At 41.3% G+C, this 26,938-nt stretch overlaps 1 protein-coding gene across 1 annotated transcript; it reads right to left on the bottom strand.

Annotated features, from left to right (window-relative positions):
• On the bottom strand, window positions 1–26,090 carry HAPSTR1 (HUWE1 associated protein modifying stress responses). Its single transcript, XM_081133202.1, has 4 exons — window positions 25,174–26,090; window positions 24,527–24,607; window positions 15,131–15,406; window positions 1–2,894 (listed from the first exon to the last, which is right to left on the bottom strand). Exons 1-4 carry the CDS (start codon window positions 25,397–25,399, stop codon window positions 2,650–2,652), a joined length of 828 nt encoding a protein of 275 aa, XP_080989328.1. The 5' UTR covers window positions 25,400–26,090; the 3' UTR covers window positions 1–2,649.
• Window positions 26,091–26,938: the final 848 nt, after the last annotated feature.

Genomic DNA, 26,938 nt, shown 5'->3' with positions numbered 1-26,938 from the left:
TACCAGACATTATAATTTTTTAATGCTTCAGCCATGCTCAGAACACTGCAGTATAAGGATGACTTCAACCCTCTCATGCCAAGTTAAGATGACAGGAACAGAACTAATGAGCTATGATGTCTAAAAGAATCAGATAATCTACCTTATGATGAAAAAAGGTTCTATTCCCCAAAAGCAAAGTGCTAAGTTTTAAAATTCAGCCTACAATGTCCTCAAGAGACTGGGGGGGGAGGGGTGTCATTATTTAAAAAGTACCACACAAATATGCAATCTTCCATGATTCATTTTGTATCTAAAATGGTACAAAGAAAGGCTTCAAAAATCTAGCAGTCAGAACTAACTTTTCCTAAGAGAAATAATTTTCCTTTCTAATCTTAGGTCTCAGGGGTAGTCTGTGCTTAGGTGGCACAGGAGAGAACAATGGGATGGAAAAGGAAGAAAGGAATTATAGGTGATTAAATGCAATGGAAAAAAGTAACAAATGCTAAAGTTTTCAAAAACTTTAATGGAGCCAATAAGGCATATAAATTGTGTTCTGGCAGACAACAAGACCTGCTTTCTCTTACCAAAGAAAATGGCACATATTTTATCAAAATTTGACAATTGAGAGTAAAGGGTACTGAGATTAAGCATCAGAGCACCAACTTAAACAAAAACAACCCCCAAAAATTGTCACTCAACTTGGAAAGAGGAACTAGAACCCAGGCATAAAGGGGAGATTAAATATGCGTTCCTCAGTCTCAAAAAACCCTTCAGGAGGAGTTCTGGCCACTGGTTAGCATCTCAGCACACCAGCAAACCCCAATTCAGAATCTAAATTTACAACGACAGAAAAACACAGATATCCCCAACTGCATTTCTTGGTATAGTCCAAAGGGTAGCTTGAAAGTATTCATAATACAGAGGCTTGTCCGTTTCAGGTAAAATGACAGATTGCTATAATTCTTCCTGCTATAATATTCAAACAAAAATGATCCACTTTTGCCAAAATTTAAAAATACCTCACTTTCATTCCTAGTTTTAGTATGGAACTGACATTTTTAAATAAAGGTTTTATATATAATGATTACAAAACTTCAGTTCACACATTTCTAACATTCCATTCACATCCCACCCAGTCAATGAATATTATGGTTAACTTAGCAAAGTTTCTTCACATAAAGATATTAAATGGCTGAAGAAGTCGCAAACTTTAACAAAGTGCTGTGAGTAAATTCCTGGAGAAACCCTTACATTGGATTTGCAATGGTCTTTTAAGGATAAAAACAAGATGTAACTGATACTGGACTATAACAAATTTGCAAGGAAACATTTTTCACTGTCCTACTTGATATATATTATATAATAATATGATAGAATAAATTACAGTACCTGGCAGGCTGACATCAGTTCTTCATCTAAAAATGACTATCGTTCAGTCCGAGATATTAAAAATGAAGATGAAGCATGCTCTAAAACATTGTAGCTACAAGAGGTCTTATAATTACTCAAAAGAGGAATCTAGTGAGAACTTTTATTTAGGTCTACCTACCATCTAGAGAACCTCCATGCGATTCCACCTTTTCCAGGAGATTCCAAACTGCACTTTTTAGGAGAGGGATTAGAGTTGGGATTTGCTATTTAAGTTGTAATCACATTATCAGCGGAGAAAAAGACCTTTTTAACCTGCCACCCATTCTAATGGAAGCTGCACAATGTAGGGCACTCATGAAAAAATGTAAAACAGGACAGAAAGGCTGGAATACCTACCCTCCCACCATCCATCTCCCTCTCATGAATGCTAAACCAAAAAGGAAGCCCCCTCTCAAAGTTCATGATCTCTCTACTTTAGGTAACCTTGAGTGCAGTCTACATGTTTACATTTACCGTAAGGATAGTACCCTGTATGGGAAGCAGTACTTGTCTTAAAACTGGAGTTTAAGCCTACAGGGTTTATCTGGGGGCAATTTAATAATATTGCTACTTTTAGAGCACTAACACACACAAAGTGAATCCAATAAAGTTCTGTGTATTGATTCAATATTAAGTATTAATTGCATGACCATCATAGCACCTCTTTACATCACACAATCACCAGAATTAGCAATTGCTTTGAAAACTGAAGACAGGGCACAGTCCGAGAATTAGAAGTTGCACGCTGTTATTATGTAGAAACCAGGTGCATGGTACAGTGCTGCTGTGCAAAAATGGAAGCCTGCAGATTTGACGAGGAAGCCAAATCGTGTTTTAGACAATTTTAGGAACCTGGCAATACTGTTGAAGCAAAATACTCAACACAGCAGAAAATGGAAAGAAAAAAAAAAAGCATTCTATAACCAAATAAACATCTGATATTTCCTTTCCCTTTGAGAATAAATACAGTTAAGGTCACTTTTAGCCTTGGAACGGATATATGTTTGCCTATGATGATCTTGCTAACAACTACACAATATCTGATGTCCTCTGCTAGGATTATAGTTTTAAGAAAGCCATGGTTACAAGAGGCATCTACTGTAAATACCTAGAACTTCCTTTTATGGCAACCACTATAGAATTCACTTGTCTTAAACAGTGAACAAGGGAAGATGGCCTCATGTTTCCTTTGCAATAGTATATGTTGAGGATCAAGTGGCTTTCAAGCAGCATGGTGGGTGTGAAAATGTTTTCAGTTTAGATCATTCTGTTGCGTTTATGGGTTGGTGAGTCTGTAATGACATCGCCACACTGGGCTGAGGTACGCTTTCTAGTTCCACCATTGTCCAAGTGGAGTGCCATTTCTTCTGATATGAAAGTGTTCAAATCGACATCATGGAGTCCATTTCTCCTTCGACTAGCATTCGATCCACTGCTTACATGTGTAGGAGAGCCTGGGGTACTCGAACGCACGCTTATACTAGCCATTGCACCACTAAGACCTAGGAAGAAGAAAAAAGGTTTTAGAGTTGCTCAATTATTCAACCCTCTTGAAAGCAACCCACTTTACTTTCCATGTCGTCACAGGGTCAAAGGATGTCTGTCTGCCTATTTTCTTTGTAAGGGGTCCCCAGGGAGCAATTAAGCCTTAGTCTAGAAAGAGAATATTATCTGGCTTTGACTAAAGATGCTTTATTGGTAATAACTACCAACATTTACAATATTGGTAACTACCAACTATTGGAAGCTTATGTGATAAGCACCAATGCTAGGTATACAGATCATGAAATCCTCCCACCCTCTTAGCTAGGTACTGTATATGCAGTTTACAGCTGAAGACAGAGGTGCTTGTTTTAAACAATTTTGGTTACCAGAAGTCACCATTCCGACAAATCCCTCTGATGTGTCTGTGGATGTAGAAGAGTGTGAGTATGTGTACACATGCACAAAGGGGAACAATCATTCCAAGCCTGAGTGGGCTTGTTTCAACATCCCCTTGTAGATAAGGTGACTTTATAATTTATCATCCAAAACAGCACACTATCAAACCCAAAAAGGGTAACTACTATAAATTTTGCTGGGACATCAAGTACAAAATGAGTTTTGCCCCGGACAAACTGGGCTGCCTGATCACCCAAGGTCTGGATTCTATTTGTTAGATACCCCCTTAGGACAGCCTAACTCATGATCATCTATAATCCTTTAGAAGAGGGGGGAAGTAAAGGGTGGCATAAAAAATCCTGCTGCTTCGCTTGGAGGTAAATTATTAAATCCAGAATAGACCCAGCACTCATTGCTGAACACTCAGTTCCTTACACTCTTGAACAGGGAGGAGGCAAATATGTTCCACTCCTGAATGTTCAGGATAAACCTGTAAAGGATATGAGGCAAGGAAACCAACTGTAGCACTGAAATAAAAAACCTAACATCACTGACAGCAGATTTTCCTTCTTATGAACTTCCCTTTATGCTATTCTAGCCTCACATGGGGATTTTGTTATTGCTTGATTAAATTTATATAACATGATCTAGTATAATCAATGTTTCCAAATGGAACTTAAAATCAGCTTTGAGGTTGGTTTCATAGGGGCCCGTTCTAATTTTATGGTATGATTTAAATGTGAACATTACATTGAAAAAGAATTCTCTGCTCCCTACATCAAACCTATTAAGTTCCCTTTGACATTCTTACTCTACAAATACTCTGTAAACATTCTCAAACCCACAGCCTCAACCACGTCCCATATGCTGAGCATGTTCTGCAGCCCACACCTCTCTTCCAAACTGCTCTACCCAACTTGTCCCCTCACTGCTCTCCCTGAAGACAATGCATCCAACCCCTCCCACTGATGGCCAGAGGAAATCTGACCGTGTCCCTTTCAAACTCTAAACCTTTCCAAGGATAACACTTATTTAAATAAAATACAACTACTAATATTGGAGTACTTCCTCTGTGTCCAGCACTACATTAAGTACTTTTCAATCTCACCCTCAAAATAACCCTATGACGTCTGTATTATCTCCATTTTGCAGATGAAAAACCAAGATTAAGCAAGCCACCCAAGGTCACACGGCTAGTAAGCAAGAGCTGGGACTTAAGTAGATTCTATATTCCTACTCACTGTTATACTTACTGCCCCCTCTAAAAGTGTAAATTATTTTAGCGTGGAAGTGGCTCTAGGGTCTAGGGCCTGACCTGCCTTAGGGCCGATCTCTTTGAACACTCACTCTCCTTTCCTGCCCTTTTCATTCCCCCTGCCCCCAAGACTGAATCATGTCTGCCTGCATAATTTACAGTTCCTTAAAATGGCTGGGGCTGCACCTCCCTTCCAACATCTGCTCCTCACTGGTTCCTCCAGCACCTCTGATACCATTGTAATTAGCCAGTTATTAAGAATAGAAAAGGAGCAAAGGGAAGGCCGGACATTACAAGCATGTCCTTTGGACCCGGGGAGATGAGCCCCTCTCTTATCCAGGAACACCTCCTCCCTCTGAGGAGGCCTTTCCTGGCTCTCCCACCTCTCCTGTTTAGTCTCCTGCTGGCTCCTCCATTCCTCCCTCAATGGCCTTTGAGGGCATCTCTTCTGATGGACAAGATTGGTATCACCCAGGCTGACAGCCTTGACCCTTTCACTTACCCATCATTTTCCAAATCAGTGCCACAGGACCAAACATTTCTCCTGAGCTCAAGGACCTATCCAGTTTTCTAAATGCCTGTTGGACATCTCAAACTTTACATTTTCAAATAGAACTGGGCTCCTTCCCTAGCCCACACAGATTAATTTAAATTTTAAAAAGGGAAAGCAGCTTCTGCCTATTGGACATCTCAAACTTAACATTTGCACAGGGAACTGCGCTCCTTTCCCAGCCCACACAAGTTTATTAAAAAAATAAAAGGGAAAGCAGCATCTCAGGCTTATATTCTGTAATAGCACAGTACAGTCATCTGACTCTTCCTAAACAGTGTCTTTTCATCTCTACCTAATGAATTTAACATGGTACCTGGCACATAACATTCACTGAATTGGGGGAGGGGGGTTAAAGTCCTATCTGATATTTTGAAATCCAATGAAATCCAAAGTTGTTAATGTTTATTTACCTCTCCAACACCAGAAAATACTCAGGTGGCTCTCTTCACTTAAAGCTTTGCCATTAAGTTAAAAATGCAATTATTCCCAAATTGCTGGCATTTTTTTAAAGTTCTTCACCAAGTCTGTAAACTCCTTGAGGAGAGAGCTATGCCTTCCTTTCTAATCTCAAAGCTTGCAACATATTTTAAAAAATAACCTTTTCATACTTGTTTCATAACGCAGGAGGTTCTAAGGTAATTACACACTGCAAAGTTTGGACCTTCAGCAATAAACTGGGCTACTTCAGTAATTCAACTCAGGATGCCCTATATCATTTGAACCCTGCCCCCCAAAAAACAAAGTTGAGGAACCCCGCTCCCATGCCCCTCTTAAAGTAGGGGATCCATGACAGTTTGTTTTAACACCTAAGGACAAACACCCAAGCCTCGTAAAAGTCGCTCCCCATCAGAAGTGAACAAGCACACCCTGCCCCTCTCCATGAAAAAGATAAGCGTAAACATCTATGTGATCGATTTGAAAATTCCCCAGTAATTTCCACAAAATCCATTTTTCTATTGGGTGTATGACTTGGGGTTTGACAGCTGAAGTAAAATCACAATGTGCAACATTACCTATTTATCACCTACTCTCAGCAGTGAGATTTCTTTTCAAAGTTCATCTAATCTTCCCCAAAGACTTTTCAAGTGTCAAAAAAAAAAAAAAATTAACAACCAAAAAATATGTGTATTTTAAACAGCCCAAATTTTATTTAATAAACCAATGACAGCTACTAGAAGATGCTTTAGGAAGAAACCTTAGCTAAGCCACATGAACAATCAGGCCTATACAAGTACAGAGAATCTAAACATGCTTCAGAACTAAAAATGAAGTTGTACAGCCCAAGGGCATACAACTTAATTTCTACCAAAAACACACTTTTTCAAAAGGACTATGGGAATATCAATTGACAAAAGCAATAAACAAGTAGTATGATTAGACAGAAAAGTCTCAATTGCTTAATACAAGATAAACTTTATCAGTTTTAAAGTGTCTGCATCCATTTTAAATGATTAGTGAAGGAGTGAGGGAAAAAAAAGATTAGGAGAATTTAATCATACTTTGAAAAGAAAGCTCCCACTGGAGCTAAAACAAAGTTACAATCCATGTTATAGGAATCTAGGTTACATGGTGAATTGTTAAAAGTAGCACATAACTATTATTTTCATACCAAGTTCATGCTTAGTGTAATAAGAAAATCCTGTTTTGAGCATTAATTACATGTGATTCCAGCTTACCAACACAGTTAGGTCACACATAGGCAGAGAAGAGCAAATGCAGAACCAATCCACCTCTTTCCTCCACCCAGCAGCCCCTGGCCTGGAACGGAAGCAAGGTCTACACTCTCTACTTGCTTCCCACCCCTCCGGACTGGACCCAACCCCACCCCCATCCCTGTGAGAGCAGAGGGCTAGCCCCGAAGGAGAGACGGTAGACTGTCATTACTGTAGATCCACTCAGCACAGGTTCAGGACCCTCTGCAGATCTGCTCCACCAGTTTTCTCACCTCCAGCAGAAAGGAGGGATTTGAAATCCCCACAACTTGAACAACGTGATTAACATCCTTACTGAACCCTAAGAAACTGGTATTCTTGCAATTGAAATGAATTGCACCATTCAAATGAATAGCCCTCCCTTTTCACAAAGTTGTGTTCTGAGGTTTTAAGCAAAAAGCACTTGTGTGTAAATGTGGTGTTTTAAACGCACCAACCAGGGGGAGTTCAATCATTGAAAAAGAAATTCTACTATGAAGATTTTGGTCATTTGAAGTAGATACCACTCCCCACCCCAATCTGTAATTTGTAATACTGAACTTTTATTGAAGCAAAGCACACTAAATCAAACCAATTACAAAGATACACGTGTCACACCAAGAAAACATTTTCATTTATGCTGACAGCCCAAAATGCTTTCAATTTTTTCAAAGACAGTTTTAATGCCATGGGAAAAAATGCTCATGTTAAAATGAAAAAAGCAAGATACAGTATCATATATGCAGTATGATCTCAACTATGAAATAATTTTAATATTTATACATTGAAAAAAAGACTGGAAGAAAATGCACCAAACATTTAACTGCAGTTATCTTTGTATAGTTGGATAACAAGATACTGATTTTTTACTTTTCGGAAATTTTCAAATTTTCCAAGAAATTAATATTTATAAATCAGAAAACTAGCAAAAACAATTAACTTGAAATGTTAAACTCCTTCATTAACTACCGATGGATTTTTTAAAAAGTACTAGGTGAGTAAACTGGCTTTGAGGCATGGCTACATGGACTCCTTTACCACCTCAATAAAAAAAAGGCCAACAAAATTTTATTTCAAGTTCAAACATTTTTATATCATTGATGTTGGAAAGCTTTAGTTAAGTCCTACACCCCCAGAAAGTTCAGCAGCTAACATCTAACCTTAACATATAGAAAATGCCAACTTTTCATCAAAAATTTTAATGCTATCTTAATTGCTTTTTCAGAGGCTGGTTGGTATGAACAAAGGGCATAATTTAGAAATTCCAGCCTTGAGAGGAATCTTAATTTAAGAATATTCTTTGAAATAATCAATTTTAAGCAATTAAGAAATGAGACTGCTTTGGTGCATTAATCTCTTACATCTTAATTTCCAAGTAAATTTTTAAAACATTTTACTGTTAAATAACTCGACAGTTCTGTTATTCAGGAAGATGCAGACCACAACATTCAAGCATTTCTTAAGAATCTTCTTGCTCCACACACTATGCTAGGAGTGTGGGCAAGAGGAGAAAAAGGGATTTTGAAAGGTGGATGGATAGAAATTCCCCACAGTTCAGTTCCAATTAGTCCTCTGCAACAAAAAGTTCCCAGGAGTTTCTTTTATAACATACCATCAGTTTAATACTTAACCTAACTTTTTGTGTTAAACTATCAAAATTTGTGTCTAAACATTTACCTTTACAAATGAAAGAGATGGAGATAGGGAAAGGGGAGAGACAGAGAACCAAGCACAACTACTTAAATTTCTTCTTAAATGTACTAGACCTCATTGTCTAAGAAATTTTACAAAGAAGATTTGTTTTCACCAAAATTTAGTGACTTCTATTATCACTCTACTGCACACAGGCCAAAGAATGACAAAATAACAAAAGCTGCAAAAACCTGTGCTCAAAGAAAGAAAAATTCTATTATGGTTCAGGATGCCGAAAATCACAGCTTTCCATAAACTCTAGGGAAAGAAGGGTATAAGTTTTATGTGTTGAGAATGACAAATTGAGAATTTGCCTTACATTTTTTCTAGATAAAAATTCCTATCTGACCTTATACCCCTGCAAACAAATTCTAACAATCGCATTTTTCTTATAAGGCCCTACACCCAGTTTCTCCAGATCCAAGGATTTGTCAAGCACCGTAATAATTTAAGAGAGTAAGGATCTCCACATAGCCCAGCGAGACTTTGTTAGGCAAAAAAGGAGAAAACAGAAATGGAGCCTATTAACTCCTAAGGCGATGGCATGGTCGGTTGCTCAATCTGCCTGGATCTATAAACTTCAAACTGCCTAACGTAATTCTATTAGGCTAGAAACTCCTTGAGATTATTTGATTCACCTTTGTATCACCTGTTCTGACCACCAGCCTCTAGTTACTTGGTATTTACTGTGTTCAGCAGATGTTGGGCAACAGGAAAGGCTACAGAATGATAATGCAGACTTCATTTTTTAAATGACGACACCTTCCACAGGATTTTAATTGCAAAAGTCAGAATTTATAACACTACATCCACCAAAAAAGCCCAAAACAAAATGACTTTAGACTTCAACACTTACTCATTAAGCAGCTGTTTTAACTCACAAAATTCTTTCTTTAAAAAAAAAACTTTCCTTTTGTTTCTCCAGTGTCATATTAAAGGCTACACTACCTGTGTTTGCCTAAGTCCCTTCCAGCACTTACACTGTCTTTTTAAAACTTGTTTTAAACAAAACAAACTTAAAATTGGGCAAAGTGACATCTTAAAACCAAATGCCAATAACAGCAATGGTTCCCACCAGACACCAGACCCTATGTGTACTAGAGGCCTTTGAATCTGAACTGATGAATTTTACAAAGGGTTAACCCAGGCCCAGCAGGGTTAGTTCCTAGCACAGCAGTCAATATCAAAATGACTTTTGGAACCAAAACAGTGTCTCTCTGATTTTTCTGGAACAGTCTGAACCAGGGCCAGAAACCTACAAAGACCACCTATGAGATGATTTCAGTGAGAGCAAGGCTTTGAATAAAGTTATCAAATGAGTGAAGTCTGACTTGTCACTCTACTTCCTCCCTCTTCCATCCAGGTCTCCACCCCCCCCCCCCCCCATGAACGTATGCCCCATTCTTACTCTGGACTCTTTCAACTAAATCCCCATGATAAACAGACCTCGGAATGAAGACACCAGATTTCAACCTAAGGCTTTTCCAGGCACAGCACTAGTTTGGGTAAGCCAACTCAGAATCTCTCTCCATATAGCAGAAAAAGAACATCACCAACCTCACTGGTTTATATCAACATGAAACAAGCTCAAGATCTTAGCAAGTAATATAAGTAGTTATCAAGTAGATATATAAGTTACCCCTCCCTCTGAAGTAATTTCTGAAATCTTAAAAAACCACCAAGTCTAATTGTGCATCCAGGCAAAGAGAGCACTCATAGGACTTAGAACAAACCAGAAGTCCTGCTCCTCTCAAGTCAAAAAACACACAGTGCAGAAGGGTAGGTATTTTGCTTAATTTCTCATTTACTGTATCACCTTATAAACAAAGTATATCACATTTCACAACAGAGGAGGAGACTGCCTTGGAGAGGCTAACCATCTTACCCAGGGTCATACTGGGAAAGTACAATATATACAAAGCTTACATACTCTTCCTACTAAAGTGAAACAAATACAGCAAGTCACAGCCACTGATATTCAATCCTACTTATCCACATTCCCTTATGGGGAAACCACCAAAAGGTACAAATCTCACGTATTTTCTGATGTCTTCAGAGAAAAAAAAATAAGCCTGGAGACCTATTCCATCCCACCCCTAGTCCTACCGGTGGTGGGGAGGTAGAGAAACCCCAAATGTACAAACGTAAGAGGCACAGTGGTTAAGAGCATTCACTTAGGAGCTAGAAGGATCTGGAATATCTTTTTACTCCTTACTGATCACTTCCATGTTAGTCAAATAAGCCTTTCTTCATTGATAAAATGGCAATGACCTAAGATAAGTGTGAGGATTAAAGAATCTCCTAAGCAGGGTGCCTTACACCAAGTAAAACCAAAAGTATAGTTCTTACTACAGTCATCCTCAGGCCCCACTCCAAGTCTCAGTTGTTCTAAATTATGTTTACTTTGTAGCTCTCCTAAAGTACACAGGTTACAGTGTACCTTTACTGTAGTCATCTAAGGATCTGTATCAAGTCCTTCTAAGGGTTCTCCGCCCACACCGTGTTGCATCCATTAACTTAACCGACCTCTGAACCAGTGCTAAGCTCAGAACACATCTGCACAAGGTTCTGTTAAAGCCAGAAGCTGTAAGACAAGGCCCCTTCCCTAAAGCAGCCCTAGTCTACTGGAAGGAATAGCCATGGAAAACAATTCAAACTGGAAGGGCAGAGGTACAGTTCAGGGAAGGATTGAGAAAATTAGAACTGAAGGAAAGCTGTCAGAAGAGACTTTTAATCAAAAGGATGAACAGGGAGAGGGAAAAGTTAGAAAAGAGAATGGAGGTAAGTATTCAACAGATCAAACAATATGACTAATATACCTGACCCCAAGGTTGAGAACAAGTCATAAGGGCCTTGCAATGCCATGCTGAGTTCTGACTTCAACCCTATAGGCCACAGGAAAACAAAGGTTATTTTTCAGTGACGTGAAGATCACTGATATTTGCAGATCACTCCAGTGGCCCCAGGAAAGATGGACTGGCATATGGGTCAACTCAGGACTGGGAAACAAGAGCAGGAAGATTACTCCTAGAGCCCAGGGCTCACCTCCTCCAGAGAGCCTTCTCTGAAAAAACAGCAAGCTTGCACTGTGAAATATCCCTTTCTGGCCCCAGGATGTCTTACACATAACATTCAAGACATTAAAGTATTATCCAAGTATGTGTTGGCCTCCACGGAAAAGAAAGCACTCCATTCACTTATACATTCCCAGAGACTGCATAGAATCTGCATGTACACATCTGCTATGTGTGTTTTCTGTGGCTGGGGCTGGAAGGATGAGTCCAGTTTGAAATCTGTGTGGGATAAACACCTGTGGGACACCAAGTGGAGATGTTCACCAGAAGACAATGGGGCATACATATTTGGCAGTAAGGAGAGAGGGTCTAAACTGGAAGTACAAATTTTGGAAATTAAGACTGAGATTGCCCTCAAAGTGTTTGCAAGTCAGTGGAAGAACCTGAGGAAAGGTCAGAGAGCCTAAGAATAGAAAAGAAAATTTCTCAAAGACAAAAGATGACTAAAAGAGGGATAATGAGAAAGGTAGAGAACCACAAAAGGTCCAAATTATTTTGGTCTGAAATCTGTTTACATAAAAACAGGTGACAGGTATTAACTCAGTGCTCAGTAAATTTTCTTAATGTTGAGACAAGGACTAAAGGGCAAGGACAGAAATCAATTTGGCGTATGTTTATGTTTCTTTGACTTCTTTGAGATTAATATCCAGATGACTAGATCCCATGGTACACAGAAAATAAGTACCAAAATAATGCACTCGATTATATTCCTTAAGCCTCAATAACCCTTAGTTGACACTTTATTGACACTGACAACCATTAACTGGTGCACTTTTGATTGAAACTATGAACTTAAGTCTAAAGCTGATGAGGGTACAGATCAGAGGATCTTACTCATTATCACATCCTCACTTTCTACATGAAATACTCTACAAATACCTTACATCTTTGCCATTTTTCTTCAAATAAAGGGCATATTTTAGGTATATTTGCACACATTTGGTGCAGGTGAGAATTTAGGACCTGATAAAGAAAAAGCTATAAAGGTAATTATCCTCTGATAAAAACAGAAAGGATATGAGATGTGTGAAAAATTAAAAAAAAATCAATGTGACCTACTTGATTATAAACTCAAGAAGTCTGCTTCAATATACCAATTCTTTACCTATGAAAGTGAGTAATTTTCACTTCAATTTACAGACTATTCAATAAACAAGATCATTAGGACACCTCATTACAAAGTTAGTCATTTAGCTGCATTACAATTTAGTTAACAATGCCCTACCATTGAAAATCATTCAAATTACTTTGAACACTCAAATCAGACTAGCATTCCCAATACACTGATGTTCTCTAAAACCACTAGAGCACAAAACTCAGTATAATTTATGTTTCTGTATACTCTTTCAAGGAGCCCTATTTATTACTTCACCACAACACACATAATTTTAACTACATGAATTCGGTGCATGAATCCTAGGAATAAGAGTATACCGAGTCTCCAATATACTCTGAATTTGCACTCCAATATATTCTGAAGGGAAAGATTATTTTTCTACACACCTTTCTAAGTAAGCTTTTATAAACCCTCACAATTTAAACATAAGTTAAAACTATAAAGTATCCCCTCTTAAAACATCATCAAAATTCCCAAAGTTCAGGAAAAGAATAAATCACAAATTTAAGATTCAATTTAAGAAAATGTAAGGGGAGTTGGAGGATAATAGTTGTTTGGGAGGACCTGGCTTGCCCTTTTTACAATGTGTGCAAAACGTAGGTTTACAGTTCTGAGTATGCAAAATACAGTTCATTCTTCTATTATTACTGATTGATTATTCTGTTATTTTCCAAGCAAACAACTATAAGCCTACTTTTGCCCATCCCTCTATACAACTGCATTAAAATTTAAAGCAAGAGTGGCACTTAGGTTTCTTAAAACTATCTTCTAAAGTATAGTATAGCATAACAGAAAAAGACACTTTAACAAGAGAAGTATGGAATGAAGTCATAAATTCACTCGAGATAAAAGATGAAAAGCAGAATGCTTAAAACAACTACATCAAATACTACCATGCATTAATATTAATCTGACAGCCCTGGCTGGGTAGCTCAGTTCGTTAGAGCATCATTCCCATACGCCAAGGTTGTGGGTTCAATCCCCAATGAGGCACACACAAGAATCAACCAATGGCCCAGCCGGGTGGCTCAGTGGTTGAGCATCGACCTAGGATCTAGATGATCGCAGTTCAATTCCCGGTCAGGGGACATGCCTGGGTAGCGGGCTCGATCCCCATTGGGGGAAGTGCAGGAGGCAGCTGATCAATGACTCTCTCATCATTGATTTTCTCTCTCCTTTACTCTCTCAAAAAATCAATTTTTTAAAATTAAAAATAAAATCTGACAAACTATGTATGCTTTTAGTAAATTTTCCATGGTGGTAGAAGATGTGAAACTCTGTATTTCAACAGGAACAGATCAATCTGTGTTTTGCCTGAGTTTCAAAAGTTCTGATGGCATAACTATTCCACTATATTAGAAAGAGCAAGCAGTCGTATCGCATCCACACATCAAAGTTTCCTGCAATAAATGTTTTTGTACTGTTAACTTTAAATTATAAACTCACAATCAGGAGGGAGGGAAAAAAAAAAATCAACACTTTTCAAACCCCATTCTGGTTTTAAAATAAAGAATCAAGGTTTGCCGGAGAATAAGAATCTCTATAAGCATTAAAGTAGCAAGGATATAGAAGCCCTTTGTGTATATTCCACTATTTTTATTACCAGCTTACTTTGTTCTAGATGACCTACACTATGGCCCAAATGTTAACAGGACTCATGAACTCACTAATCACTTCTATATGCTTAGTCACTGCCACAATCCATGTTTTCATCTTGGTTTCAACCAAGTCCTATTATTACGTTATATTTTTATAGCAGCCCAGTTCTATTTTAAAGTCTGTATTAGAGAACAAGCAGCTACAACAGACTCATTGACTACATACCAGGCTTCTCCAGTAATACTTAAACCCCTGGTCAAGAATGCCTTTTTATGGCAGGTCTGGCCCAGGGAAGATGGTGAAGCTGTCCTCTGACAGTCTAACAAAGAATGGACCTAAGGGACATAGACATAAGGGAAGTCGATTATTCTTCCACCTGTCCACTCCCACTTGGGTCATCAACTCTCACCATCTACAGGCACATGCAGTAACCTAAGAGTTTCAAAAGGAGTTCCCATGAGAGCTAGCCCAACAATTACCTGTCTTACTAGCCTGTCACTGACCAGGCTCCTCCAGGCAATTATTAATGTGGTAGAATTCTTAAAAACACAAGAACTTCCTCTTTGCCTCAGAAGAGGAAGAAAATATGTACAACGTAAGTGTAAAGCAATAAATTCTAATCAATGCTGCAAAAGGCTGTGTTATCAGTAAGCTCAAACTAACTTTCTGGAAACTTTTTAAAATGGGCTAGCTAACATTAAAAAGTTGCCCATATAAGTTTTTAGCTTCCATTCTATTTCAAAATTTCTAGAGCAAGTAGTTACTATAATGGACAAAAAAACAGACACTGTATCTGGACCTAAACCTAAATGTGAAAATGGATCCACAGGCACACTCTTAACCATTTTCCAAAGAAATATGTTTAAACGGCTTTACCATGCAGAGCTATGGCTTCCCGGAAGGGTTGCAAATCAGTCTCTACAGATGAGCTAGTTTCCGTTGAAGTAGCTCGGTTAGGGGACACTACAGTCAGTCTTGGGGGAGCTCTAGAGTTTCGTGGTGGAGGAACTTTCCCACACAGGAAGCTGATCAAATCTTCTCTACGAATAGTTCTTCTGCGCTTTTTAACCCAAGCCAACACATCCTTATTGCGTCGCTGATAGCCAATCTGAATTCCAATATCAAAACTTCGCTGATGGGTATCCACGCTTTCTGTTGGAAAAAAAGAATAAGAAAATGATACATGATGATCAATAGTCATGCTGCATTTTCTTCAAAAACAAAAACTATTTTACAAGTTAACCAAAATGAGTATCGTGAAGTACAGGGTTTTCTAAGTCTATCAGTAATCTATTAAACTGAATTCTATTTTGTTATATATAACATATCACATAGTCATGGAGCTTCTGCCTTGTTCTTTAAAAACTTTAAATAAATAAAAAGAGGGACTATTTATTATTAGCCAAAATTCCATTTTTTAAAATGCTATTCCCTTAAAAAGCTGGCTACAATAACCTAAACTAGCTTGTTTAATAATGCTAACAATGGGGAAATTATTAAGTGTTTATTAGTACTAGCTATACTCAGCCTCACCTGAGAAAAGGTAATATAAACATGTATCTTAAGAGTGGTACTACTGTCCCCATATTGCAAATGAGGAAACAGGTAATGAGCACTGAGTAACTTCACCAAGGTGACAGAATATATACAAGAGTTAGAATTCTGCTCCAGAGTCTGTAGTTCTTATCCACTAAGCTATACTGCTCTCCTTCAGAAAAAAGTGAATTCTCATGAATTCTAAATGAGAAGATCACATCATTCAATGGATGACTAAATTTTGCATATCACTCAGGCCACGCTCATCACAGCAGCATTCACCATGTTATTTTGGAGATGCACTCCTACTGACAGGTTCAGCACTGATTGAGGAACACACTGAAAGCAGCAGCAAACATTTTAGAAATAAGCGGAAATTAATTCTGATTGACTACTCGACAAAACTGAAAAGCACAGTGGAAACAAAAAAGCTTCACTCATTTCCCTAGGTATATTTTCATTCTGTTCCAGTTCTCAACAGTTTTCCGTAACTCAAACCAATCCAATACCAAAAGACCTTGCCTTAAAATCTCTGGCCTCCCAAGTCTCCCTTTAGATACCACCCCCATATGTACTGAAACAGAGTTTTCAATAAAACGATCCGTGTTCCTTTAGTGGTTTTATATAATTGAAATTGAAGTTACTGCAATTTATTTTTAGTTGAGCTGCTAAACTAGCAGAAAATCACCAGTGTATCTTTATAAAATTAAAGGTAGTTCTCCCTTACACCCCTGGACCTTTAGTAAAAGCAATAATTCTTGTTTAACACAAAGAATCGTCAATCATCTATTACTTTTCCTGGCCTTGATTTTAAAAATTCTTTGCCACACAGACAGACTCTGGGAGGAGGAGCAATAACCAATGAACAGCTGTGTCCCAAAAAGAAAAACCAGAATCCAGGTATCACTGAGGCTCTTAAACTGTATGAATTTGTATTATTTAAAAAGAGAGCAACACAAGCAGAACATTACAAGACCTATTCCTCATCACATGATCAGTCCTTACTGCTAAAAAAGAAAAATGGAAGTTGTCAATAGGAGCACTCTTAAAAATATTAAATTCCATCGCAACTTTGAAAAACTAGGTTATTCTAATATTACAGATATATGAAGTAGCTTGGGAATGAAGTAATTTATCTAGTGTCTCACTACCAGAATGGCCAAGTTACATGAATCAACGTCTTCTGATTTCTCATTTCACATCAACAAAGGAACCATGAAAACTCCATTTTAAGGGCAAATTGCACTTAAGAGGACAACACAGCACTTTGCCACCTCTCAGTCTTAAAGACTTAGATGAAGCCAACCTTAGAGGGGTAGATAAATTCTAACATGACCTTGTCAAGCCGTGTCTAAACCTTAAGTGTTCTAAACAACTGGAAGCATTTTAAGAGAAATCAAGTGATCAAGAAAACTAAGCCCATCCCCCATCCCATGGGACTTGACCATGTAAAGGGGGAAGAAATATAAAATGCATGACCCTAGAAGCAACCAGGTTTCTACAAACCTGTCGTACACTTAAAAGAATTGTTGTAATCAAATTCGTAACTGGAGAAGATTCTGCTTCTAAACAGAATGACTAAGGAAATTTCATTTTTCAAGAACCAAATGGAGGTAAACCAAATGGAGGTAGGCCCAGAACTGGATATTCAGAGGGGAAAAAGTTGGAAGCATGAAAGGGATACAAGAAACAAGCCTGAAGCAGGCTTGGATGGTACAAAGATGAAGCAGACATATAAATGTACACCTGGCAAACCAGACAGCAAAAAAGAGAAACACCTGATACAAACCTCCAGACCCAAAGGTGGTTTAAAGAAACTGACAATCCAGGAAAGAAAGAGCTTGGCAAAGTTTTGGTTTGTTCTGATTGAGGACACAAGGAAGTCTCAAAAGTTAGATCTGCAAGGGGCTGATGATTTAATCAGATTTAAACAAAGTTGGATTAAAGACAGTTATATAATTAGTTGTGAACTTCTTTTATATTGTATGCAACTGACCAATCATTTCAACTCAAACATTCTGTCTAAGTCTGAATATCAGAACCAACTAAGAACATACTAAAGATTAGGCATTTTGAGAACACTGACTTTTATATACTACAAGGTACAGTAGGAGAAAAGCATATATAACATTTAAGGTCTTAGGGTACACGCTTTTGCACTGCCTGGGCATAACTTAAGTTTTATGCCATTAACATCATCTCCTTAAAGGCAAATCCAATTACTTTACCACCCAGATTAATCCAATCTCAGTTATTTCCCTAAATAGAAAATTTGGCATTGACACTGAAGTTTTTAAAATACAGTCCTGCCCTGGCTGGTTTGTCTCAGTGGTTAGAGCGGCAGCCCACAGACTGAAGGGTCCCAGGTTTGATTCTGACCTAGGGTAGGCTTGATCCCTGGCCCTGGTCGGAGCAGGTACAGGAGGCAACCAGTCAGTGTTCTCTCTCTCACATAGATGTTTCTCTCTCTCCCCCCACCCTCCCCTTTCACTCTCTGAAAAGCAATGAAAAAATATATCCTCAGGTGAAGATATTTACACACACACACACACACACACACACACAAAATACGGTCCTATGTTTAGGACTTTAGTTACTTGGTTGAAAATAAAAACCCTCCTGCAATACCTTGAACTAAGTAGGAAAAACTTAAATGCTTATTAGAGAATCTTAGGCATGACTAGACTACCTTTTAATGTAAATCACAGGTTAATTTAGTGTCCAGCTAAACACACAGGATGGCCTCCTGAAAACTTTCAGCCAAAGACGGGCTTTGAAAACATCTGAACCCTGACAACAGACACCCAAATTCTAGAAGTGCAACATGTAGTTACAGTGGGGGACAATCTTGGGTCCAATACCATCTTACTGATGCCAAAGTCACTGTGGAAAAGGGCCATAAGCTTAAAGGTTAGGTAAACCCCAAGGGCATCATAAAATGTCAATATAACCTTTAATCACACAACACATTCATTTCCTCAATCAAGAAATACTGATTCGCCCTAGCCAGTTTGGCTCAGTGGTTAAAAAGCGTCAGCCTGAGAACTGAAGGGTCCCAGGTTCGATTCCGGCGAAGGGCAAGTACCTGGGTTGCAGGCATGACCCCAGTCCTAGTCAGGGCACATGTGGTAGTCAGCCAATCAATGTTTCTCTCTCTCTCCCCCCTTCCACTCTCTCAAAAAGCCATGGAAAAAATATCAAATGAGGATTAAAAAAACAAAAATAAAATAGTGACTCGTCCCAGAGTAGACGTCCCACATTTCTTATTTTTTTAAAAATGTTTTTATATAAGCAGCTGAAATTTAATTCATGAGACTTTTAGAAGTCTAAGCCTCCCACTACTGGCAATGGGGCAGTTGGCAAACAATGATTTCTGAGGTCAAGACCAAAACGCAAAACTTCCTTACATGGTACACTGACAAAATCAATCAGATTTCACTATTTATAGTTTTTCTGATAAAAGCCTTGTGAGTCCGCCAGAGCAGATATTCCAATTTCATAAACAAGGAACCAAAACTGAGGTTCAAATGGCCTTACCCAAGGTTAGGTAAGTGGCTCAGCTACTTTACAAGGTATTTCTTTACAAGGTATTTCTTCCTCAATAATAGAGAAGCCACTTTCCCTTCTCCTTAAGAGGATCTACAAACCAGAATAGCACACCACTGTATAGTACTAACCAGTCTGTCACATGAAAAATATATATTATTTTTTAAACATTTCATTAGAAATGAAGATCTGAGTCATAGCGAAAATAAAATTGTTTTCCAATTGTGAGAATATGTATTCATCTAAGGAGGTCGTATCCAAAAATAAGCACGAACTCCTAGTTACTTACATGTTTACTTAATTTTCACCTAACACACAAAAAAAGGACAGGAACCAAGGAAGAATCACTGCAACCAATTGCCTGGCATCCAATCCTCCCTTCCTTTCCCAAAGGTCCTCCAAGTTTTTGTTTCAATAGCTCTGGAGAAAGCTTCTGCTACCATTTGCTCAAGGCTGGCACATGTGGTTTAGTCCTAAATTAATCTGTACAACCCCAAACTATGGCTATCATACTTGTTCTGAGTAAGCATGTGGCCCAATTCTGGCCAAGAAACTGTGGAAGGAAGTCATTTGTTAACAGCTCCTGGGGGAAAGCTTTCCCAGCTCCTCTAAGCTTCACTGAGTGAGTGGCCCTAAAATGTGAGCTGCCAACATTCTGAAATTAGACTGAAGACAAAGCTCACACATGCAAGTGTGAGTACACAAGAGTGCAGAGCTACAGATCCAGGGAGCCTGAGCTACTGAATTCATTCAACCTCACCCTCACCCTGCAAATTAGAGAAGAGCCAATCCATGTCCATACCACTGAAGCCAGCCTAACTTGTATTTTTCTGGTATCTGCAGCCAAAACATCCTTTTACAGAGAAGTTAAATGTAAGAAAATGATTGTCTTCTATAAAAACTTACAGACAGAATCTAAAAACAGTATTAGGAATAACTGAGGCTACTACTGCTCGTTATAAGTTTAATACAATTTAAAACAGTTTCTAATTATGACCCATACTAAAGCATTTTGTACAGTCTCAAAGTTCAATAATAGTTTTTTGCAGCAAGGAAGAGTCACAAACAAGCTCCAGAAAATTGTAAGGAACTGAAATTCCAGTATCTGTCTCCAAGTAGCATATGCTGACCGTTTGTTTATACATCAATCCACAAATTTTCAGTTGTTCAGTTCACTTTCAATTTATACATAAATCCAAAATGGCCCACTAAAGTGAGACAACATATTGGAAACAGAATTTGGCACCAAGATATCAAAAATAAGGATTTAAAGGCATCATACTATTATTCCACCTGAAAATTTTATTTACATTTAGCCATTTTAGGGAAAAATGAAGGAAAGCACACACCACGAAGCTTATTCCAATACAAGAAAAAAAAAGTATAGACAAAAAATAGAGTATTCTTCCCTTCCTCTTCAGTACCGCCCACAGCCAGAAACATCTGAAAAATAAAACTTGACCACCAACAGTCAACCCTAACACTTGAATTCTCACTACATGCCAGCACTAAACTAATAGCTTATACAATAAGTTGTGAATACTTATCCCTATCACTTACATATAAGAAAATGAAGCAGCACAATGGTGAAATTATCTTGCTCCGCTGTCTGTCTCCAAGACTTTACAGCTAAATTATAGTAAGTCTTAATTCTAAACTCAGATAATCCAGCAGTAGACTCCATAAGGATGCTGGCCTGGGCAAATGCTGTTCAAGGGGAGACCAGAAACATCTTTAATATAAACAATACCAAGAGAAAGATCTCAACATGTGGTAGAACTCAGCATGCAACTAAAGTTTCAGAAGCAGTTTTAAAATGTGAAGAGACAAAGAGATGATGCATAGCATAAAAAAAGAATTATAGAAAACATTCACAAGTGGAGAAAAAAGTGGCTCTACAGGGTAGGGTCAAGCACTGGCTCATAGGAGCTGCTAAAGAGCTAGGGCACCAGCACCCACCTCAGTCTGACCATGTGAGGCTCCCTAGGATGGCCTTGTCCTAGAGGACAACCAGTAGCCCCACCTGGTTGTAGCCCCACACAGGAAGAATTTGGAATTACATAAAGAGAGTATGTACAGGTAAGGAGAATATGTACTTTCCTAACAAAAAGTCAAAAGATGGAGATTGGAAACCAGTCACCCAAGGAAATGTAGTGGGTGGCTGGTGGATTTAAGAAGCAAACACACAGGTCAAGTGCTTCCCAGGTAAGCATCAACCTGGGCTATATTAAAACGACCTCAGTAACTTTTAACTCCCTTTAGTTGCAGACATCAAAAACTGTACTAGACTAAGCAAGAGACACAACCAACATGACTGAATACCGAACATCACCCACCTCAGAATTATCAAATCAACATAAAAACAAGATCCAGCAATCAGGATTTTTCTTCCCCTTTCCAAAAAAGGATGTCAAAGTCTGGTCCTACTTTGTGGAGTAGAAGGAACCATGCACTCCATTTTGTTGAGTTGTGTCCACACTGAGGGGGCGCCCCAACTCACTCTCCTCCAAATTCTTCCAGCTACATTACTACCCAACCAGCTGAAGGTTCCATTTTTCAAAAGACCACAGGCATTCAAAAGGGGCCCTCTTCTAGGCCTATACCTCAATTCTGACTTCCAATGTGCTTATTTTAGAGTTTATGAAGAATCTGGTGAATGTGCCAAGCTATCCCCAGGCTGCAAAATGAGACATTTTTTAGCTTGCTAGGTTAAGTGCTTAATCATACAAAATATAAGAACACTGCCCAATTAAAGAGATCCCCCCAAACCTTCCCCCTTGTAAATTAAATTTAAATATTTAATCAGAACCACGAACATTCTGATTGAAATTCACCACTATTTAATGCTGCATACACTTGTGACACTACCTCGCCAATTTTATTAGATCTATGTAAGGTATCCAATTATTCCTATAGTTGAATTGTGTTCTCTACACACCACACCCTGAAAAGAAGGAGGTAACTGCAGAGCACTATCCACACTCCTTAAATCAGGTAAAAAATGTTGCTACACTACCAAATTCCACAAACCACCACTTACCTTTTCTATCAGGTAAAAAGGAATGCATTTAACAAAAATAAAATACAAAGTAAGAATTCAGTCTAACAACTCAGCATTTGCAATAATGCAAGAAACCTGTGTTTTTTTTAAAAATGAATGTCTCCAATTTTCTGAAAAATACTACTAAATTATAAACATATGAAAATCAAGTACACAAGTTAGAGATTTCAAAGTTGAGCTTCTAAGCCCATCTTCTTATATGAAGAATTAGGACTAAAGAAAACTGCCAGCTTTAGGGATACAATCTTGTAGGCAACAGTACCAAAAAAAGCTAGAGCACATTCATATTTTTGTATGACCTAGGCAAACCTGGCACATAGAAGGCACTAAAAATGTGTTGCCTTCCCCTTTAAGTAAAAAAGACAACTGCAACAAGCAAATGGATAACCCATGGTACAGTCATACAACAGAAAGCTACTTAGCAAACAAAAAAAAAAAGGCACCAAGCTATTTATTAATGCATGCAATATGAACTAAATGGATCAGTCTAGGAAACATGGGAAATGAAATAAGCCAGACACAAAAAGCTACATACTATAAGGTTCTATTTACGAAATTATGGAAATGGGAAAAACCATATATACAACAATCAGATCAGTGGTTGCTAGGGGCTGGGGTGGAGATATACAGCAGTTTATTTCTTAACAGTACATGTTTGTCAAACTCAAGCTTACCTCTTAAAAGGGTAATTTTACTGCATGTAAGTTACACCCTAAAAAATCTGAGTATTTTAAAAAATGAGTTATACGTCTTACTTCAAAATCCCCTGTCTAGATGAAACCAAGAGCCATTCCAGAGAATGTTCCAGACTGTCAAGCACTGACGGGCGTTAAAGCAAACTACTCAGGAGTCAAAATTTAAGGAACTCAACCACATAAAATCAAAGCTGCTCACTGGGGCACATTTTAATTATGTTTCCCTTTTCTTGGTTAAGCCTAGAGTATTAGTTCCTCATTCCCTAAAATTAACATTCTACTCCCCAGTTTCAGTTTACATTCTCAAGTTACCATCCCAAAAAAATGCAAATTCTACCCAATCTCACAATTCGGACTTTTTTCTCGAAGAATGCTACCATCATTTGCATATACCTACACAAAATAAGAATCTGGGCATCAAGTCACTCCACAGACTATTTTGGTAATTTTGAAATGCAGTAAGTTCCATTACTGTTAGCAGCAGCTTCTGGAAGTTTGAAAGCATTTAATTATGTATTTACTAAGATTAACAAATTCAAATCCCTTTTCCGTAGAAACCTTGCCAAAGAAAAGAAAGTCAAACCCGAATTTCCAAATCTTCAAAATCAGTAAGGCACAAAATCTTAACCCACTGTTACTAAGAAAGCACAGTGGACAAGAACGTTTATTTTAACGTATCTTCATGTCATCACAGAGGAGGGAAATTAACTCCAGAAAGGCACTACCATAAAACACAACTCTATTAACTGACATTCAGGTCACAGATTTCCTGTCAACACTGTGCAAGCAAATATCAGATACTTTTTAAGACAAATATTTGAAGCTGGTCGAGAAGAGCAACGCATTAATATAGACACAGGTTACTTCAATTAGCTTTCAACGCACTTAAATGCTACGAATTATCATGCTCTAAGTCACCCGTCTCAAGAAATCTTTTCCACCGGTGCTTACAATTCTCCCCCCACCCCCTTTGTGGCACAAAACCATAAACTCTTTCTTCCCTTGGTTGCCTTTTCCAAAGAGAAGCTCCTCTCCCCGAGTCTCAACTCGGGGCTTCTCGACCTCCGCACTGTATGACATCGGGGGCGGGGGAAGGGGGCGGTGACGGTAACTGGACTGTCTTGTGCCGTACTCAGCAGCCCCCCTCCCCCGCCCCAGTGATGACATTCAAAAATGCCCCTAGACGTTGCCGAATGTCGGGGAGTGAGGGGAGCGTCAAAACTGCCCCCAGCTGAAAATCACTGATCTAACTAGAATACCACCAGAGTGTCTGAGTTGCAAGACATTGAGGGTTAGGCGTTGGATTCAAGAGCAGAAAACACTCCCGCAGTCTGGGTCCAGGTAAAGGCGGCCAATACACTCGGAACGCAGGACTTACACCCTGCCGCAGGGTGCCCTTCCCCTTTATCGGCAATGCAGCAAGGTTATCTTTACCTTTGTAGAGGTTGGTGACAGCGGTGGCTGCGTTTTGGAAGGGGACCCAGAGAGAAAGTCCTGGCTGCTGACACACTCGGTCTGAAAGAGTGATAAAGAGAAAAAGAAACAGAAAGAAATGTTATTTGGGCTTCAATCACTCCCGAACGGCCATATTAGGTTTCGCCATTTTGTTCAAGGGTTTCGGGATCCCACAGTGACTGGGAGGAAAACAGGAAAGGGGTCGCGGCGGGGTGGAAGGGAGAGCCGCGGGGCTCGGAGGCGCAGCCCGAGACCCAGCCGCGGCGCAGGGAGGTGCCCCCTCAGTCCCCGCCCCGAGGCCGGCTTCGGGCACAATAGAGCCGGCCTTGTCGCCTCCCTTCGCCATTTTATGACTGGGGGCTCCTCCCCTGCCCTCCACGGCCCCGGGGCGCCCGGCAACCGATCCGGAGGAGCGGGCGAGCTCCTCCAAGCAGGCCCCCAAAGGAGATCTCCCCCGCGCCGGCCCCGGGCCTCCCCCGGGCGGCCCCCGAGGACCGGCCTCCCGCGCCGCCATCTTGTGAGGAGGGGGCAGCGGGGCGGCGGCCAGAGCCGGGCAAGCCACCCCGGGGCTCTCCGCCGAGGGTCGGCCCCGAGGCGGCGGCGGCAAGATGGCGGCGACGGCTCACCTTTGTAGAGCTGGGCCACGGCGGTGGCCGAGTTCTGGAAGAGGTGCCACAGTTTCTGTTGCTTGTGCTCGGGCTGTGCCTCGGCCGCCGCCTCCTCCTGCAGCTCCGGGGGCAGCTGCTCGTCCTGCTCGGCCTCTGCCAGGCACTGCCGCTCCCACTTGGAGAACCAGTGCTCGGGCCCGTGCTCCTGGATTTCTGCCTCGCCCTCTTCCTTCCGCTCCTCCATCCTCCGCGGCCTCCCGCGGCCTCGCCGCCGCCGCCGCCGCGTCCTCCTCAGGCTAGGCTCCCGCGGGAGCGTCGTCGTCGAGCGGCCTGGTGGCGGGGCCCAGCGGCCGGCGGCGGCTCCTCGCGGCGGCCCAGGCCTCCTGCTCCCCGACGACCTGCGAGCCCCGCCCCGCGGCCCCGCGCAGCCCCGGACGACCCCCGCCCCGGGCCTCCCCACCCCCGGGCCCTGCCGAGGGTCTCCGCGGGCCGGAAGACCGCCGCCGCCCCTGGCTTCTACGGTCCGAGCCGGTCTATCGCCCCCTCATGGTGCCCTGGTCCTCCGCCCTAGGGCCGCCGCCGATGACAACCGACCCCTTCCCGCAGCCGTGCCACTGCAATCGAGCCCACACCGAAGACTAAGGAACGTCGTCGCCGCCGCCGTCGACGCCTCTGCGGCTGCTGGTCTCCGCCCTCCCCCGCCCACATGCTGACTGAAGAAGCACCGCCCACTCGGCCCCAGCTCCCCTGCCCCATTGGGGCGCGTCCGCTCCGGGGTCTCCATTGGTCGGATCCAACCGGTTCCGCGTGCCGGTGTCTGAACACAGCGCCACGATTGGTTCCCCGGCCTGCCTGACATAACCAATGGACGGGGGGGAAGGGATTGACTGTCAGGCAGGATGAAGTAGAAAGAGGGGGAGGAGCTGACAGTGTTTGTGTCCAAGCCAACTAACAAAAAAAAGAAGGAAAACAGGGTGCGCATGCGCACTCGCCAGCTGCCCCAGCCCCGGGGCGTCCAGCGGCCGCACCCCGGGCAGGGGTTTCTCCGACGCTTTTAGGCCCCAAAATCGAATCTGGCCACCGCGCCGCAGGGCTGGAGGATTGTGGTGGGTGACAGCCCGCTTAGTCCGGCCCCTTGGGCTTCCAAGAGAAGGGAAGTGGAGAAATTGGATATAACGCCCAACTTGTATCCAAGTATGCAAAGTGCTTCCCGTCTGTTTATTTCAGTGTCCCATTTCTTAGCTGGGCAAACTGAGCCTCAGGGCCCAAAGAAAAACTTTGAGGTTGCAGGCCAGGGGGCCCTTCTGTGGCCTGCAGGGCGGCCCGCACCCACAGGGCTCACCGCGGGGTGCGCGAGTCTCCGCCCCCCATCCCCCGACCCCTCCTCCCGCAAGCCCCCCGGCGTCCTCCGAGGATGGTGTCTGGACTGGACTGCAGCTGCAGCCCAGCCGGCCCGCGAAACTGAGAATCAGCCGGAACAGGAGAGGGTGCTGCGGCCCTGGCGCATCCGTGCTTTCGCAAGTGCGGCAGCCCCCGCACCTGTCCCTAAAAAGCACACTCCCGGGCCACGTGCGGCCGCCTGCGTCACGGGGCAGCCTCCGCTCCCCTCCCCTGCCCGAGCCGCGTGGCCGCGCCGAGGGGGAGGCCGCGCCCGCCTCGCGCTGAGCCGCCGGCCGCGCTCGTCCTGCCACCCCGGCGGCAAATGGGGCTGTGGGTGGGCGCGCGGGGGTCACCGGTCCAGGGCTTCCCCCGGGCCGAGGGTCTGGGGAGGGAGCAGCCACGT

Source organism: Miniopterus schreibersii (assembly GCF_964146895.1).
Source record: "Miniopterus schreibersii genome assembly, chromosome: 3".
In the NCBI taxonomy this organism is placed as follows: domain Eukaryota; kingdom Metazoa; phylum Chordata; class Mammalia; order Chiroptera; family Miniopteridae; genus Miniopterus; species Miniopterus schreibersii.
This window is presented reverse-complemented; position numbering and strand designations above follow the sequence as displayed.